Source organism: Oncorhynchus mykiss, chromosome 1 (assembly GCF_013265735.2).
Source record: "Oncorhynchus mykiss isolate Arlee chromosome 1, USDA_OmykA_1.1, whole genome shotgun sequence".
Classification (NCBI taxonomy): domain Eukaryota; kingdom Metazoa; phylum Chordata; class Actinopteri; order Salmoniformes; family Salmonidae; genus Oncorhynchus; species Oncorhynchus mykiss.
In genome coordinates, this window is record NC_048565.1 from 70,076,762 (window position 1) to 70,095,158 (window position 18,397).

Below are 18,397 nucleotides of genomic sequence, written 5' to 3' on the forward strand. Positions count from 1 at the left end.
AGCCCAGCATTTGTGTTTACCACAGGAGGTGAGGGATCACATACAAGAGTCTTTTGTTTCACCTTCTTTAGACTTACGTTTGCTAAGCCCCCTATCAGAGCCACCATTTCTATTGGGCACAAAATAATCTGAAACACAACCAAAACAAACAGCAAGTGCATCCAACAAGTTTGTAGAGTCACAAGCTTGATGAAATCATTGCGCACTAGGCATATGGGACAAATACATTTTTACAAATCTTTTGACTACTGTAATACTCACATAAGTAAATTTGTCCTAATACTTTTGGTCCCCTAAAATGGGTGGGACTATGTACAAATAGGGCTGTAATTCCTAAACGGTTCATTCACCCGATATGGATGAAAATACCCTCAAATGAAAACTGTTAGTCTGCACTTTAACCTCCTAGTCATTGTATTATTTGAAATACAAAGTGCTGGAGTACAGAGCCCCAAAAACATATATGTGTCACTGTCTCAATACTATTGTAGCTCACTGTAGTTTCCACACAGGTCTCAAGGGACAGGGTTTGTCCTTGGTCTCTGTTAAGTGGGTCTTGCATTTCTACAATACACCCTATAGTCTCTTTGTAGAGAGAAGACGATTTGAGGATGATTTTGGCTAAAGTATAAGACAGGAAATCATGCTGAGAATAACATCCCTCTGTTGACTCAGAGTTGTTTTTTTTATCTATGCAGCCTTGAGGGCCACAACAACCTTGAGGGCCACAAGTCAACAGAGAGACTTTCTCTGCACATCACTGGACATTCCTGTCTGTCTAGTGCTCAGAGTTTCTGGGGAAAGCTCTGCTAGAGGACATAGAAGATGTAGGAGTCATATCATTTTTATTTATTTATTAGAGCCTGAGGTGCTATCTGAGATCTGAATTCTCATTAAACATGGTATATGAATGACATTCAAACATGCAATTAGTACACTTGTCGCGCCCTGACCTTAGAGATCCTTATTATTCTCTATGTTTGGTTAGGGTGTGACTCGGGTGGGAAAGTCTATGTTTTGTATTTCTTTGTTTTTGGCCGTGTGTGGTTCCCAATCAGAGGCGGCTGTCTATCGTGGTCTCTGATTGGGGATCATATATAAGTTGTCATTTTCCTTTTGGGTTTTGTGGGATCTTGTTTTCTGTTTAGTTTCTTAGCCTTACAGAACTGTGTGCTTCAGTTTTTTTGTCTTTGTTATTTTGTTTTGGTGTCATCAATAAAAAGACGATGTACGCCTACCACGCTGCGCCTTGGTCCACTCTTCATTCTACAAACGAAAGCCATTACAACACTTCCATAGATAACTTGGTATGCATACTGTATCTATGAAATCAAATTTGATTGGTCACGTACACATAGTTAGCAGATGTTAATGCGAGTGTAGCAAAATGCTTGTGCTTCTAGTTCTGACTATGCAGTAAAATCTATCAAGTGATCTAACAAATTCACAACAACTACCTTATACACACAAATACACATAAATGTGAAGGGAGGAATAAGAATATATACATATAAATATATTGATGAGCGATGGTGTGCGGCAAAGGCAAGATGCAGTAGATGGTATAGAATACAGTACATACATGAGATGAGTAATGTAGGATATGTAAACATGATTAAATTTGCATTATTTGAAGTGACTAGTGATACCTTTATTAAGTCCGTTTATTTACGTGGCCAGAGTCTTTGAGTCTGTACTGTATGTTGGCAGCAGCCTCTCTATGTTAGTGATGGCTGTTTAACAGTCTGATGGCCTTGAGATAGGGGGGGGGGGGGGGGGGGGGGGGTGCTCCCTCTGCTGGTTCCTGAAGTCCACAATCATCTCCTTTGCTTTGTTGACGTTGAGTGAGAGGTTATTTTCCTGACACCACACTCCGAGGGCCCTCAACCTCTCCCTGTAGGCTGCCTCGTTGTTGTTGGTAACCAGGCCTACCGCTGTAGTGGTACAACTTGATGATTGAGTTGGAGGCGTGCATGGCCAGGCAGTCATGGGTGGACAGGGAGTACAGGAGAGGGCTGAGAATGCACCCTTGTGGGGCTCCAGTGTTGAGGATCAGCGGGGTAGAGATGTTGTTTCCTACCTTTACCACCTGGGGGTGGCCCATCAGAAAGTCCAGGACCCAGTTGCACAGATGGGATAGTCCAGTGTGCAGTGTGATGGCGATTGCATCGTCAGTGGACCTACTGAGGCGGTAAGACAATTAGAGTGGGTCTAGGGTATCAAGTAGGGTGGTGATATGGTCCTTGACTAGTCTCTCAAAGAACTTCATGATGACAGAAGTGAGTGCAATATAGTATTTTAGTTCAGTTACCTTTGCTTTCTTGGGAACAGGAACACTGGTGGCCATCTTGAAGTATGTGGGGACAGCAGACTGTGATAGAGATTAGTTGAATATGTCCATAAACACTCCAGGATGCCGTCTGGGCCGGCAGCCTTGCGAGGATTAACACGTTTAAATGTTTCACTCACGTTGGCCTCGGAGAAGGAGAGCCCACAGGCTTTGGTAGCGGGCCATGTCAGTGGCACTGTATTTTCCTCAAAGCGAGCAAATTAGTTGTTGAATTTGTCTGGGAGCAAGATGTCAGTGTCCGCGACGGGGCTGGTTTTCTTTTTGTAATCCGTGATTGACTGTAGACCCTTCCACATACGACTCTAGTTTGTCTCTATACTGATGATTTGCTTGTTTGATTGCCTGTTTGTATTGGTCGTGTTTCCGGTAAACTTGCCATGATTAAAAGTGGTGGTTCGTGCTTTCAGTTTCACGCGAATGCTGCCATCAATCCATGGTTTCTGGTTAGGGAAGGTTTGACTTCTCCGATGCACTTGCTAATAAACTCGCTCACCGAGTCAGCGTATACATCAATGTTGTTGTCTGAGGCTATCTGGAACAAATCCCAGTCCACGTGATCAAAGCAATCTTGAAGCGTTGAATCCGATTGGTCAGACCAGTGCTGTATTGACCTGAGCACGGGCGTTTCCTCTTTTAGTTTCTGTCTATAGGCTGGGAGCAACAAAATGGAGTCATGGTGTCATTTGCCGAAGGCAGGGCAGGGGAGGGCTTTGTATGTGTCGCGGAAGTTTGAGTAGCAATGATCCAGAAAGTTACCAGCTCTTGTCGCGCATTTGATACGCTGATAGAATTTAGGAAGTATGGTTCTTAGGTTAGCTTTGTTAAAATCCCCAGCTACAATAAATGCAGCCTCATGATATGTGGTTTCCAGTTTACATAGAGTCCAACAAAGTTCTTTCAGGGCCGACGAGGGATCTGCTTGGGGGGATACACACGGCTGTGACTATAATCGAAGAGAATTCTCTTGGAAGATAATGCGGTCGGCATTTGATTGTAAGGAATTCTGGGTTGGGTAAACAAAAGGACTTGAGTTCCTGTATGTTGTTGTGATTATACCAAGAGTCGTTAATCATAAGGCATACACCCCGCCCTTCTTCTTACCAGAGAAATGTTTGTTTCGGTCGGCGCGATGCGTGAAGAACCCGGGTGGCTGTACCGACTCTGACAACATATCCCGAGTGAGCATTGTTTCGGTGAAACAGAGAATGTTACAATCTCTGATGTCTCTCTGGAAGGCAACTCGTGCCCTAATTTTGTCCACCTTGTTATCTAGAGATTGGACATTGGCGAGTAATATGCTCGGAAGCGGTGGATGGTGAGCTCGCCTTCTGAGTCTGACCAGTAAGCCGCTCCGTCTGCCTCTCCTGCCACGTCCGCATTGTTTTGGGTCAGCCTCTGGGATAAGATTGCATGTCCAGGGTGGAGGTTTGAACAAAGGATTTGCTTCGGGAAAGGTGCCTTCCTGGTTGTAATGATGGTAAGTTGACATTGCTTTTATATCTAATAGTTCCTCCCAGCTCTATGTAATAACCCTTGAGATTGTCTGGGGTAACAATGTAATAAATAATACATAAAAAAAGCTAATAACTGCATAGTTTTCTAAGGACCTGAAGCGAGGCGACCATCTCTGTTGGTGCCATCTTGCGACTGGGTGACTATTATAGATGTCTATTACTAGTAGGTTATGCGGTCCTAAATGTTTATCCCAAAATGTAAATACTGCAATAGCAATGGAAGCCACTGACATGAAAGGCACATTCCAGGTTGTAACTCCAATGTGAGATGTGCAGTGCGACTGCAACAAATACAACCTGGTACACAACCATAGTGATTATAGAGGTGGTTATCCAATTGGTTCAGGGTACAGAAGTGTTAATGACACACTCAGGACTCAGCTGTGCTCTGCCTGGTGTGAGTAACACGCACACACACACACACACACACACACACACACACACACACACACACACACACACACACACACACACACACACACACACACACACACACACACACACACACACACACGCACACACACACACACACACACACAATCTTTTTCCCAACACCAGTTGTTAAAGGGGTGGTTTCATTGATAGCAGTCCCATGTTTTGCTGTGGTTTTCCCTGGTTCAACTGATGTTTATCTGTCTTAACAGATTGCTCAGGAAATAGCAGGCAGTTGAATGTGCAGGCACATGCACTTACAGACACACACACACACACACACATCTGGGCTCCTGGCCCAGAATCCCACTCGCTGGCAGTGTGCAGAGATCAACCATTTTACAGTGCAATCTCTGAAAATCAGCCTCTACCCAATGATACACGCGCAAGCTTGTACTCACACACAGTAAACAGACACATACAGACACACACACACACAAACAAACACACACCCACACACTGAGTCATGTAATTGTGTACATACTGAGCCTCATTTCAATAAAGAGCTTTGAATAAGCATTGACTGTAGTGTAAAGACAATGTTGCCACCTAGTGGTCAGAGTGGTTGTCTTCTCCGTAATGTGGCACATTGTTTCCCTGTGCTTCTCCAGCCTGGACTTTCACACAGTAGGTATGGATGCAAAGCACAGTATGGGCTTTTACCGCCTGACTAAAACATTACCACTCCTGTAACTGCTGAGACTTTAGTTTATCTGAATATGGATGAGGCAAAATATGTTCTCCTCCCACATGGGAAAAAGGCTTAGGGAGTCTGAGACAATGTGTTTATCACATTGTTCCCGGGTACACTAGCAGAATGAGAAGGGTAGCCATTGTGTTTGGAAAAACGACACGCAGACAGCAGACCCATACTGAACTGAAAGTATTGGACTAGAGGAAGAAAATGACCAGTAGCCTTCCTATAAATTGCTTTACCTGTCCAATGTAGTATTTTAGAGACCTGAAACACACCCACATTCAGTCATACAGTACATACTTCAATGAACAGATAAGTTACAGGCCATTGCCAGTTGTTTCTGTAAGCCATCCTTTTTTATTAAAACACCAACATAGTTATTTCAAAGATCAATTGAGGAGTTTATTTCCATACCGCTATATCCACACATTTTAGAGTTTATTTCCATACCGCCATATCCACACATTTTAGAGTTTATTTCCATTACGCTATATCCACACATTTTAGAGTGTATTTCCATAACGCTATATCCACACATTTTAGAGTTTATTTCCATTACGCTATATCCACACATTTTAGAGTTTATTTCCATAACGCTATATCCACACATTTTAGAGTTTATTTCCATAACGCTATATCCACACATTTTAGAGATTATTTCCATAACGCTATATCCACACATTTTAGAGTTTATTTCCATAACGCTATATCCACACATTTTTCACATTTGTGTTTTTGCATCAGAAATGATTGCTTACCTTCATGTGTGTGTAAACTATTACTATTCTCAGATTTGTATATAATAGATATTAGATGTGTATGAAAATGTGTTTATTTGCAAAACGCTATATATCCATTGTTTATCTGGAATGGAATGTTCGTGCCCTGTATATTTGACTGTGATATGTGGATGTCTCTCCTAGCTATTTTAAGGTGAATGCACTTACTGTAAGTCACTCTGGATAAGAGCATTTGCTAAATGACAAAAATGTCAAATGTAAATGTTTTACATACAGATCTCATATTACTGTATTGAATAACTTATTTAGAAAATTAAATAAAATTGATGTCACAAAAGTATAATTTGTACATTTCTTTATTAAAAATGTAGTTATTTGTTACATATTTGTTAGCATTTTGCAAAAAAACATGATTATGTGTCTCTCTGAAATGAAAAAGTTATAGATTTTAAACAAATACATGTCTGTCATTGAACAACCACATGCCACGATTAGATAGTGAGAAAACCCACCAATCTCGTTCATAATTTCATTCAACATTAAAAGCTAATTTACCAACTCAGCTCCCATTGAGTAGCCTATTAGGTACTAAAAGGAAAGACAGATGGAGAGCTGTTTTTCAGTTGCTATTAGCTCTATTAATCCCTTTGAAATAGCCAGTCAGTCTCTGTTGGGCTCAAGACCCCTTAACAAATTGGTGTTAAAAGGAGTTGAATCAGCAGGGCTCTGAGTGCAACATTAAAGCTCCCTTCATCACAAGCCCTTTGCTGGCCCAGCATCAACATAACATATTGATCCCTTTCAGTCTGAATTTTGGAGCTGGCAACCAGTGGGGGAGGTGCCTGACACTCTCACAGCTCTGTAATGATTATCCCCAGTGCCCACCCACCTGTGCTCTCAGATAACTAGCACTAATTAAAATGTACTTTGGTAAAATATCAGAGATATTGGCTTTGAATGCTTTTCTTGAGCTGTAAACTGTAGATAGTACAGAGGGGATCTCACTATGCAAGATCCACAGAGAAGAGACAGGTCCTATTCTAGGAACATTTACATCCATGGACATTGGTCAATACAGAGTATAGATAGAACATCACATGGATAAACAGTGTCAGGCGTTAGTTTTGTGTTTTCCATTGAGGGTAAGCGCATTAGGTGCTATGAAACAGTAGCCATGATTAACCCTATACGCAAACGTTTCCTTTGATAATATACACTGGTTGCTATCGGAAATCATACATACATTGAATTGATTGGAGTACTGATTAGAAGAGCTATTTCACACAGAAACACTATTTTTACAGATGGTCATGAGGACTGAACTGGGGTTGTTGTGATTCGTGTGCGTTTTCATGGGTTGGCTCATTCAGCTTGTGCTTAGAACATAGGCTATCACCTTGTTAGCGCTCTGTCATATTGGGTTGGTCAGTCTTAATGTAGCTCTGTCCAGCTGTGCTCTCCATAGACCAGGTGAATGGAGGCCTAGCTTTGGAAGACTCAATATCTGCTTCTTTTCATGGAGAGAATGGTGTAGTCACGATAGTAGGGGAGGTTGTGGTGGCACGTGGTGCTGAGAGTCTGTGGTCACATTGACCAGGGCAGTGGTCCGGTCAGGCCAGTCTAGCTGGTTTCAGAAAGCATGGCCAGCACTGTGTCGGCCTGTGTGGCTACGTTGGTGCTGGAGTGACCAGAGAGCTTGTTGAGCGTCTCCTTCAGGTTAAGAGATTCCATTTCTTCCTTCATCGAGCCTAAGAGGGAGGAGTATAGAGAGAAAGACAAAGAGAGAGAGTAAGAGGCAGAAAGAAGGAGCGAGAGAACATGCGTGTGGGTGTGGATGCACGTGCATGCGTGGGGTACCTACTGGAGTTGGCCAGGCTACAGATAAGCCCTAGGGCACTGAACTTGAACTCCACAGTCGCCACTGGGTCATCCAGCATCTTCTGCAGTGTGGGCAAGAGCTCTCTCGGAGCCCTCTCGGAACGATTCCTGCATGGAGGCTGGAAAACAGAAGGACATGTCACAAGCACACACGCAAGGAGTGTTAGTCTCTCATTTACAGGAAGTACATTATGGTATTGAACATTGGTATGCAGGGGAATTAGTATAACCTAAAAAAGAGCTTACAGTAATTACCATTGTGAAATATAAGCTGATATTATTACATTATATGTTATTACATGCTGACATAATACAGTATATACAGATATTATTACAAATCTATTTATTTTGGTTTCTGTCAGTAAACATGTATCTAGCTACGTTCTGTCAGTCCAAAGGATAGCTTTAGATGTATTGATCTTTCCCTCTTTGCTCTCAAAGGATAGTAGAATCCCTCACCGATGTCAATGGCAGATGCAATCGCCAGGGCCACCAGGGCTTCATTCTGCATGATCAAGTGTTCACTGGTTGCCATGGAGATGAGGTGTCGCACCCCATCTGCTTTGGTTACAGCATTGATGACTTCCTGTAAGAGTCGGAATGGAGAGAATCAGTCTTTAGAAGAGATGAGGATTACACACATTCAGTATGTAATCCTCGTACTGTGTGTGTGTGTGTGTGTGTGTGTGTGTGTGTGTGTGTGTGTGTGTGTGTGTGTGTGTGTGTGTGTGTGCATGCCCACAAGTGACTCACCGGGGCACGGCTGTGTCTAATAAGGGCGGCCAGGAGGCGGTTGGCCTCTCCCCTGACCCCTGCATGGTCCCGTGCCTCACACCACTCCATGATCCTCGCCAACAAAACCTCATCTTTACCCAGCACTGCAGCTGCCTCCTCTGAGAGAGGACGAGCGGAGGGAGTGGAGGGGGAGAGAGTCAGAGATAGAGAGTGGGGGGTGAGAAATTGAGTGAGGGAGGAGATTAGAGATGAGAGAAAGATGGTTGAAAAGGGTTGGAGAGAGACAGAGAGAAAGGGAGAGAAAGATAGAGACAGAGAGAAGGGGAGAGAAAGATAGAGAGAGAGAGAGAGAAATGGGGGAAATAAACAATGAAAGGATTAGAAGTGAGAAAGCAGACTCAGAGTGGTGATTCCCTTTATAGGAGTGTATTACCTCAGTAGACTACAGTAATCAAGGGGACCCACTGTACCCTGCAATTTACTGTGACAGGTCATAGTAGTGCCTGTGGTGGATTTTATATCCCACATACAGTGTAAATAGGCTGTGATTCCAACTGTGCCTTTGGACATAGAATCATTTTACAGCATCTACTGGGGCTGAAATAACTATCCTATTGTTATTAGGAACAACAGCCCTGTTTCTTAGTTTATCATAAATAAAAATGACTCCAACACACATTTAGTTAACTCTGCACTAGATAAATGCATTTGACCTATGTGATTTTAGTTTAGTCACATGCAGTATAACCCAGACCTCTACATTAAGCACACATCCCATTCTTCTTCACCATACACCTTTCCCACAAACCTTGTCCATCCACCATCATGTGCAGGGTGCCCAGCAGTTTGAACTGCACTGGGGGCATGTCAGAGCGCAGCAAGGTCCTGATTCTCTCTGTCACCCCGTCCTCCAGCATCCTCACCTTATTACTGGCTGAAACACCAGGGAGAAGAGGGGTCACAGTGGTCTCAGAGCTGAGAGTCCTTAGTGTAAGAACAGCTTACAAGATAAACACATTAGTCATTAATTTCCCGCTGCCAGTTGGTCATTCAGTGGTGGGTTCAGTGGGGTCAGTTTGTGTGTGTGTGTGTCTGTGTGTGTCTGTGTGTGCGTGCGCGTGTGTTTGTGGTTATCCATCCTACTATGCACCTGGGATCGCCAGGTTTCTGAGCGCACTCAGTCCGGCATGTTGGACGGACACGTCGCCTTCGTCCACATGCTGCTCCAGTAGGGTCAGGATATGAGGAACCACCCCTAACTCCAACATCTTCACACAGTTACTGTCTGAGAAGGGTGAGAGAGAGAGAGAGAGAGAGAGAGAGAGAGAGAGAGAGAGAGAGAGAGAGAGAGAGAGAGAGAGAGAGAGAGAGAGAGAGAGGGGATACAGGAATTGACGAGAAGAGGCAGAGAGAAGATACAGAGAGAGAAAGGTGAAGAGAGGTTATAAGGTAATTTAATATGAATATAGACATGGGCTAAGAACATCAGAGACTGAGGAGAATCAATTCTCAAAACTAAAGCAGTCAATGCAGATAAGTCAATCTGAAGGCATTTTGTCATCTCACCGTTCCTGGCAAAGTTGGCGATGGCCAGGGCTCCAGACAGTTGCAGCTGAGTGTTGGAGGACTGCAGCCAAGAGAGTACATCCCGGTACACCACACCCGTGCCCTCGCCAAAACACTTCTGCATGGACTCATCTAATGCACCAAACACAGCACACAGGGACAGGCAGCACATCAAACTAGTCAGTCACCAATTATCCATATTTAATTTAGCAAAGAAATCAAAACAGATAAAAGAAATAAACAAGAAAACCACGTATCATCATCATCAACACATCGCATGAGCTGATTTTTATGGATAAAATGTGATTCTTAGTCTGAGAGTATCTTTGCTCGATTACATTCGGAATCAAACATCAATCAATTTGAGTGATGTGAGCTGACAGACAGTGAAGGGGTGTGGGTGAGTGAGGCATGGACTATGGAGGTAGGTTCAAGGGGAGAACCATAGAGGGATTCTGGTGCCTCCAGGTCAGGTTGCGTTCCTTACCTCCCAGCAGGAGGGAAACGATGAGGTTAGAGGCAATCTTGATGCTGCAGAGGTCATGGGGGTCAGAGCCACCCTGTAGCCCCCGAATCATCTCGGACAGAGCCTCAGGAACCCCCGACTCCACAAACTGCAGCTTCAGAACGTCTGACAACAGCAGCACAGGAGGAGTGTGTTAGTCTGAGCACACATTCATTCAACCCTCTATGTGAAAAGCTTAAACCTCACTTGCAGCCTATTTAATCTCATCCGTGTCTGTATAAATTATCATCATTTGAATGACCACATTTTAGGCCCTTGCCCAGATGTACCACTCTCTCCCAGTGATCCCAGAACCTCCAGTATGATGTGTCTTCTCTCTGCGTCAGTAGCCAGTTTTAGCTGGGCCGTCAGCACCTCTGCCACGCCCACCTCTACCAGAGCCTCCCGCGTCGTGTCTGCAGGGGTCAGAGGCCACATATTTTAATTGACACCTTTATCTAACCAGGCCTGTCAGTTAAGAAACAATTCTCATTCACAGATAAGAATGTGAGAAACACAATAACTGGTTCAACTCAGTATACGCAGTCTCCAAGTAAACAAATGAGACAAGCACACCATTTTGGTTCAGAAATGTAACCAAAAACGAACAGGCTTTCCTCCCCACTGGCTACAGAGGTAAATTCAACGTCTGTCTATTCTGTGTTGGTTCAACATAATGTCATTGAAATATCGTGGAAACAACATTGATTCAAGCAGTGTGTGCCCAGTGGGTCCTCTCTGTGACCCTGTCTAGAGTATACTATACTACTCGTTGAGGATGTTATTTTCCCCCCAGTCTGCTTAGTGCCTGGTCTTGTCCACTCTGTTTTAATGAGTCCTGCGCGGCTTGTGGGCATTGTAGAGGGAAACATGAGTGTTCCTTAGAGTCTTAGCTTTCAGTGAAGGGGTCATAACATTTTGCAGCTTAAACCATTCAAAAGATAGAGTCACATTTGTAGGAAGGAAACAGAAACCACTCTGTTTATTACAACCACATCTAACGGCTACCAGAGGTTACTGAGGTAACCCCGGTTCTGTGAACCAAGCACATTTTTAAAATGGTTTATTTCATAGTTTCTATCACAACCCCATGTTTGGGAAACGCTGAAATAGGACATAATTACGTGCACATAAAGGAACAGGACCATATGGTAATGGAATATACAACACACATACAACACACATACAACACACATACTACACACATACAACACAGCAAAACATTTGACCTGTTGGACACTTTAAAATTCTTATCTGGATTCAAACCGATAACTATCTTATACAGTATAATCACCTTTCACCAACTGAAGAACACACAAAGCCATGCAGGTATGTGGTAATTGGACAAATTGGAAGGCGTTGTAACTTGTCCTGTCCCATTTCATGTATAGTATTACCTTCATATTACAGGATCATCTATGGTGCTCCAATGCTCCTCTCTGGTTTCTTCGTTCTCTTGTTGGTTTAGCGACCTCTGCATTAGCCACAACACCCCTCTCTGACTGTGGGGCTCACGCCTGATCCTGCGAAAACTGTGGATTCAGTGTAGAGCGTATCAGCAGTTCCAAAGTGCACTATTGTTCATTCACAGGTGCTTTTTAGAGCTCAGTTCCTTGTATTCTGGCCCTGCAAACACGCCTACGCACACAACCCTGAGACACATCTACTCTACAGTATATCTGCGTATTCAGTTTCACACACAGACTCACCTTGACCTAGAACGCATTCCTAAACCCATTTGTTTTTCCTATTCTGGCTTCACTGCCTGATAGAAGGAATCTGCACAGCATGCATGATTCTCGTCTGATGGCTTTCTGTGATTCATACAAAGCACTGTTTCATTTTGAAACCTGGGATGACATTATGAGCTGAAATAAAGGAATTCAGATCAAAAACTGGCAAATTTTATTACATTGCGAGTCGCAGTGTGCAGATTCTACAGAGTGTGACTCCTCATAAACTATAGATATTGAATGTGTTTTTATTGCGGGTTGCTTTGTCACACTTTATCTATACCTTTCAGATTGACAGTAGAAGTTGTCAAAGCTTTAGGATCATCACCTATAAGATACCATGGCCTGTAATCAACTGAGGTCAAAGGGCGAGGATCAACAGCACCGATCTAAATTGAGATTAAAGCGATGGAGCTACAGTAGACAGACAATATACAGATGTAAGTTCTGAATTTGATCACTCTGTTTTACATAAAGGATTTACATAAATTCACTGAAAACCTGTACTAACACAAGGTTAAATTAATTAACAGTATTGCACTTTTCATGTAGCCTAATTTGGGACAGCTGATGGCCTAACCACCAGTCAAGCAACATTACATTGGCGGAAAAGAGTGAATGGACTCACTAAACATTCAAATCCTTTTGCTGCAGGATCATTTTTCTGTGACAATACTGGTCAAATTGTAAATCTTACACCTGTACAGGATCGGACAAAAACGATAGCCCAGCATTTGTGTTTACCACAGGAGGTGAGGGATCACATACAAGAGTCTTTTGTTTCACCTTCTTTAGACTTACGTTTGCTAAGCCCCCTATCAGAGCCACCATTTCTATTGGGCACAAAATAATCTGAAACACAACCAAAACAAACAGCAAGTGCATCCAACAAGTTTGTAGAGTCACAAGCTTGATGAAATCATTGCGCACTAGGCATATGGGACAAATACATTTTTACAAATCTTTTGACTACTGTAATACTCACATAAGTAAATTTGTCCTAATACTTTTGGTCCCCTAAAATGGGTGGGACTATGTACAAATAGGGCTGTAATTCCTAAACGGTTCATTCACCCGATATGGATGAAAATACCCTCAAATGAAAACTGTTAGTCTGCACTTTAACCTCCTAGTCATTGTATTATTTGAAATACAAAGTGCTGGAGTACAGAGCCCCAAAAACATATATGTGTCACTGTCTCAATACTATTGTAGCTCACTGTAGTTTCCACACAGGTCTCAAGGGACAGGGTTTGTCCTTGGTCTCTGTTAAGTGGGTCTTGCATTTCTACAATACACCCTATAGTCTCTTTGTAGAGAGAAGACGATTTGAGGATGATTTTGGCTAAAGTATAAGACAGGAAATCATGCTGAGAATAACATCCCTCTGTTGACTCAGAGTTGTTTTTTTTATCTATGCAGCCTTGAGGGCCACAACAACCTTGAGGGCCACAAGTCAACAGAGAGACTTTCTCTGCACATCACTGGACATTCCTGTCTGTCTAGTGCTCAGAGTTTCTGGGGAAAGCTCTGCTAGAGGACATAGAAGATGTAGGAGTCATATCATTTTTATTTATTTATTAGAGCCTGAGGTGCTATCTGAGATCTGAATTCTCATTAAACATGGTATATGAATGACATTCAAACATGCAATTAATACACTTGTCGCGCCCTGACCTTAGAGATCCTTATTATTCTCTATGTTTGGTTAGGGTGTGACTCGGGTGGGAAAGTCTATGTTTTGTATTTCTTTGTTTTTGGCCGTGTGTGGTTCCCAATCAGAGGCGGCTGTCTATCGTGGTCTCTGATTGGGGATCATATATAAGTTGTCATTTTCCTTTTGGGTTTTGTGGGATCTTGTTTTCTGTTTAGTTTCTTAGCCTTACAGAACTGTGTGCTTCAGTTTTTTTGTCTTTGTTATTTTGTTTTGGTGTCATCAATAAAAAGACGATGTACGCCTACCACGCTGCGCCTTGGTCCACTCTTCATTCTACAAACGAAAGCCATTACAACACTTCCATAGATAACTTGGTATGCATACTGTATCTATGAAATCAAATTTGATTGGTCACGTACACATAGTTAGCAGATGTTAATGCGAGTGTAGCAAAATGCTTGTGCTTCTAGTTCTGACTATGCAGTAAAATCTATCAAGTGATCTAACAAATTCACAACAACTACCTTATACACACAAATACACATAAATGTGAAGGGAGGAATAAGAATATATACATATAAATATATTGATGAGCGATGGTGTGCGGCAAAGGCAAGATGCAGTAGATGGTATAGAATACAGTACATACATGAGATGAGTAATGTAGGATATGTAAACATGATTAAATTTGCATTATTTGAAGTGACTAGTGATACCTTTATTAAGTCCGTTTATTTACGTGGCCAGAGTCTTTGAGTCTGTACTGTATGTTGGCAGCAGCCTCTCTATGTTAGTGATGGCTGTTTAACAGTCTGATGGCCTTGAGATAGGGGGGGGGGGGGGGGGGTGCTCCCTCTGCTGGTTCCTGAAGTCCACAATCATCTCCTTTGCTTTGTTGACGTTGAGTGAGAGGTTATTTTCCTGACACCACACTCCGAGGGCCCTCAACCTCTCCCTGTAGGCTGCCTCGTTGTTGTTGGTAACCAGGCCTACCGCTGTAGTGGTACAACTTGATGATTGAGTTGGAGGCGTGCATGGCCAGGCAGTCATGGGTGGACAGGGAGTACAGGAGAGGGCTGAGAATGCACCCTTGTGGGGCTCCAGTGTTGAGGATCAGCGGGGTAGAGATGTTGTTTCCTACCTTTACCACCTGGGGGTGGCCCATCAGAAAGTCCAGGACCCAGTTGCACAGATGGGATAGTCCAGTGTGCAGTGTGATGGCGATTGCATCGTCAGTGGACCTACTGAGGCGGTAAGACAATTAGAGTGGGTCTAGGGTATCAAGTAGGGTGGTGATATGGTCCTTGACTAGTCTCTCAAAGAACTTCATGATGACAGAAGTGAGTGCAATATAGTCTTTTAGTTCAGTTACCTTTGCTTTCTTGGGAACAGGAACACTGGTGGCCATCTTGAAGTATGTGGGGACAGCAGACTGTGATAGAGATTAGTTGAATATGTCCATAAACACTCCAGGATGCCGTCTGGGCCGGCAGCCTTGCGAGGATTAACACGTTTAAATGTTTCACTCACGTTGGCCTCGGAGAAGGAGAGCCCACAGGCTTTGGTAGCGGGCCATGTCAGTGGCACTGTATTTTCCTCAAAGTGAGCAAATTAGTTGTTGAATTTGTCTGGGAGCAAGATGTCAGTGTCCGCGACGGGGCTGGTTTTCTTTTTGTAATCCGTGATTGACTGTAGACCCTTCCACATACGACTCTAGTTTGTCTCTATACTGATGATTTGCTTGTTTGATTGCCTGTTTGTATTGGTCGTGTTTCCGGTAAACTTGCCATGATTAAAAGTGGTGGTTCGTGCTTTCAGTTTCACGCGAATGCTGCCATCAATCCATGGTTTCTGGTTAGGGAAGGTTTGACTTCTCCGATGCACTTGCTAATAAACTCGCTCACCGAGTCAGCGTATACATCAATGTTGTTGTCTGAGGCTATCTGGAACAAATCCCAGTCCACGTGATCAAAGCAATCTTGAAGCGTTGAATCCGATTGGTCAGACCAGTGCTGTATTGACCTGAGCACGGGCGTTTCCTCTTTTAGTTTCTGTCTATAGGCTGGGAGCAACAAAATGGAGTCATGGTGTCATTTGCCGAAGGCAGGGCAGGGGAGGGCTTTGTATGTGTCGCGGAAGTTTGAGTAGCAATGATCCAGAAAGTTACCAGCTCTTGTCGCGCATTTGATACGCTGATAGAATTTAGGAAGTATGGTTCTTAGGTTAGCTTTGTTAAAATCCCCAGCTACAATAAATGCAGCCTCATGATATGTGGTTTCCAGTTTACATAGAGTCCAACAAAGTTCTTTCAGGGCCGACGAGGGATCTGCTTGGGGGGATACACACGGCTGTGACTATAATCGAAGAGAATTCTCTTGGAAGATAATGCGGTCGGCATTTGATTGTAAGGAATTCTGGGTTGGGTAAACAAAAGGACTTGAGTTCCTGTATGTTGTTGTGATTATACCAAGAGTCGTTAATCATAAGGCATACACCCCGCCCTTCTTCTTACCAGAGAAATGTTTGTTTCGGTCGGCGCGATGCGTGAAGAACCCGGGTGGCTGTACCGACTCTGACAACATATCCCGAGTGAGCATTGTTTCGGTGAAACAGAGAATGTTACAATCTCTGATGTCTCTCTGGAAGGCAACTCGTGCCCTAATTTTGTCCACCTTGTTATCTAGAGATTGGACATTGGCGAGTAATATGCTCGGAAGCGGTGGATGGTGAGCTCGCCTTCTGAGTCTGACCAGTAGGCCGCTCCGTCTGCCTCTCCTGCCACGTCCGCATTGTTTTGGGTCAGCCTCTGGGATAAGATCGCATGTCCAGGGTGGAGGTTTGAACAAAGGATTTGCTTCGGGAAAGGTGCCTTCCTGGTTGTAATGATGGTAAGTTGACATTGCTTTTATATCTAATAGTTCCTCCCAGCTCTATGTAATAACCCTTGAGATTGTCTGGGGTAACAATGTAATAAATAATACATAAAAAAAGCTAATAACTGCATAGTTTTCTAAGGACCTGAAGCGAGGCGACCATCTCTGTTGGTGCCATCTTGCGACTGGGTGACTATTATAGATGTCTATTACTAGTAGGTTATGCGGTCCTAAATGTTTATCCCAAAATGTAAATACTGCAATAGCAATGGAAGCCACTGACATGAAAGGCACATTCCAGGTTGTAACTCCAATGTGAGATGTGCAGTGCGACTGCAACAAATACAACCTGGTACACAACCATAGTGATTATAGAGGTGGTTATCCAATTGGTTCAGGGTACAGAAGTGTTAATGACACACTCAGGACTCAGCTGTGCTCTGCCTGGTGTGAGTAACACGCACACACACACACACACACACACACACACACACACACACACACACACACACACACACACACACACACACACACACACACACACACACACACGCACACACACACACACACACACACAATCTTTTTCCCAACACCAGTTGTTAAAGGGGTGGTTTCATTGATAGCAGTCCCATGTTTTGCTGTGGTTTTCCCTGGTTCAACTGATGTTTATCTGTCTTAACAGATTGCTCAGGAAATAGCAGGCAGTTGAATGTGCAGGCACATGCACTTACAGACACACACACACACACACACATCTGGGCTCCTGGCCCAGAATCCCACTCGCTGGCAGTGTGCAGAGATCAACCATTTTACAGTGCAATCTCTGAAAATCAGCCTCTACCCAATGATACACGCGCAAGCTTGTACTCACACACAGTAAACAGACACATACAGACACACACACACACAAACAAACACACACCCACACACTGAGTCATGTAATTGTGTACATACTGAGCCTCATTTCAATAAAGAGCTTTGAATAAGCATTGACTGTAGTGTAAAGACAATGTTGCCACCTAGTGGTCAGAGTGGTTGTCTTCTCCGTAATGTGGCACATTGTTTCCCTGTGCTTCTCCAGCCTGGACTTTCACACAGTAGGTATGGATGCAAAGCACAGTATGGGCTTTTACCGCCTGACTAAAACATTACCACTCCTGTAACTGCTGAGACTTTAGTTTATCTGAATATGGATGAGGCAAAATATGTTCTCCTCCCACATGGGAAAAAGGCTTAGGGAGTCTGAGACAATGTGTTTATCACATTGTTCCCGGGTACACTAGCAGAATGAGAAGGGTAGCCATTGTGTTTGGAAAAACGACACGCAGACAGCAGACCCATACTGAACTGAAAGTATTGGACTAGAGGAAGAAAATGACCAGTAGCCTTCCTATAAATTGCTTTACCTGTCCAATGTAGTATTTTAGAGACCTGAAACACACCCACATTCAGTCATACAGTACATACTTCAATGAACAGATAAGTTACAGGCCATTGCCAGTTGTTTCTGTAAGCCATCCTTTTTTATTAAAACACCAACATAGTTATTTCAAAGATCAATTGAGGAGTTTATTTCCATACCGCTATATCCACACATTTTAGAGTTTATTTCCATACCGCCATATCCACACATTTTAGAGTTTATTTCCATTACGCTATATCCACACATTTTAGAGTGTATTTCCATAACGCTATATCCACACATTTTAGAGTTTAT

At 43.3% G+C, this 18,397-nt stretch overlaps 1 protein-coding gene across 1 annotated transcript; it reads right to left on the reverse strand.

Annotated features, from left to right (window-relative positions):
* Window positions 1-6,073: 6,073 nt before the first annotated feature.
* Window positions 6,074-11,954, reverse strand: LOC118965321 (rap1 GTPase-GDP dissociation stimulator 1-like). The gene is made up of 10 exons (XM_036984194.1): window positions 11,815-11,954; window positions 10,708-10,833; window positions 10,400-10,543; window positions 9,913-10,044; window positions 9,497-9,631; window positions 9,155-9,280; window positions 8,365-8,504; window positions 8,071-8,197; window positions 7,595-7,730; window positions 6,074-7,481 (listed from the first exon to the last, which is right to left on the reverse strand). The coding sequence occupies exons 3-9, from the start codon at window positions 10,488-10,490 to the stop codon at window positions 7,660-7,662; spliced, it is 822 nt and encodes a 273-aa protein (XP_036840089.1). The 5' UTR covers window positions 10,491-10,543; window positions 10,708-10,833; window positions 11,815-11,954; the 3' UTR covers window positions 6,074-7,481; window positions 7,595-7,659.
* Window positions 11,955-18,397: the final 6,443 nt, after the last annotated feature.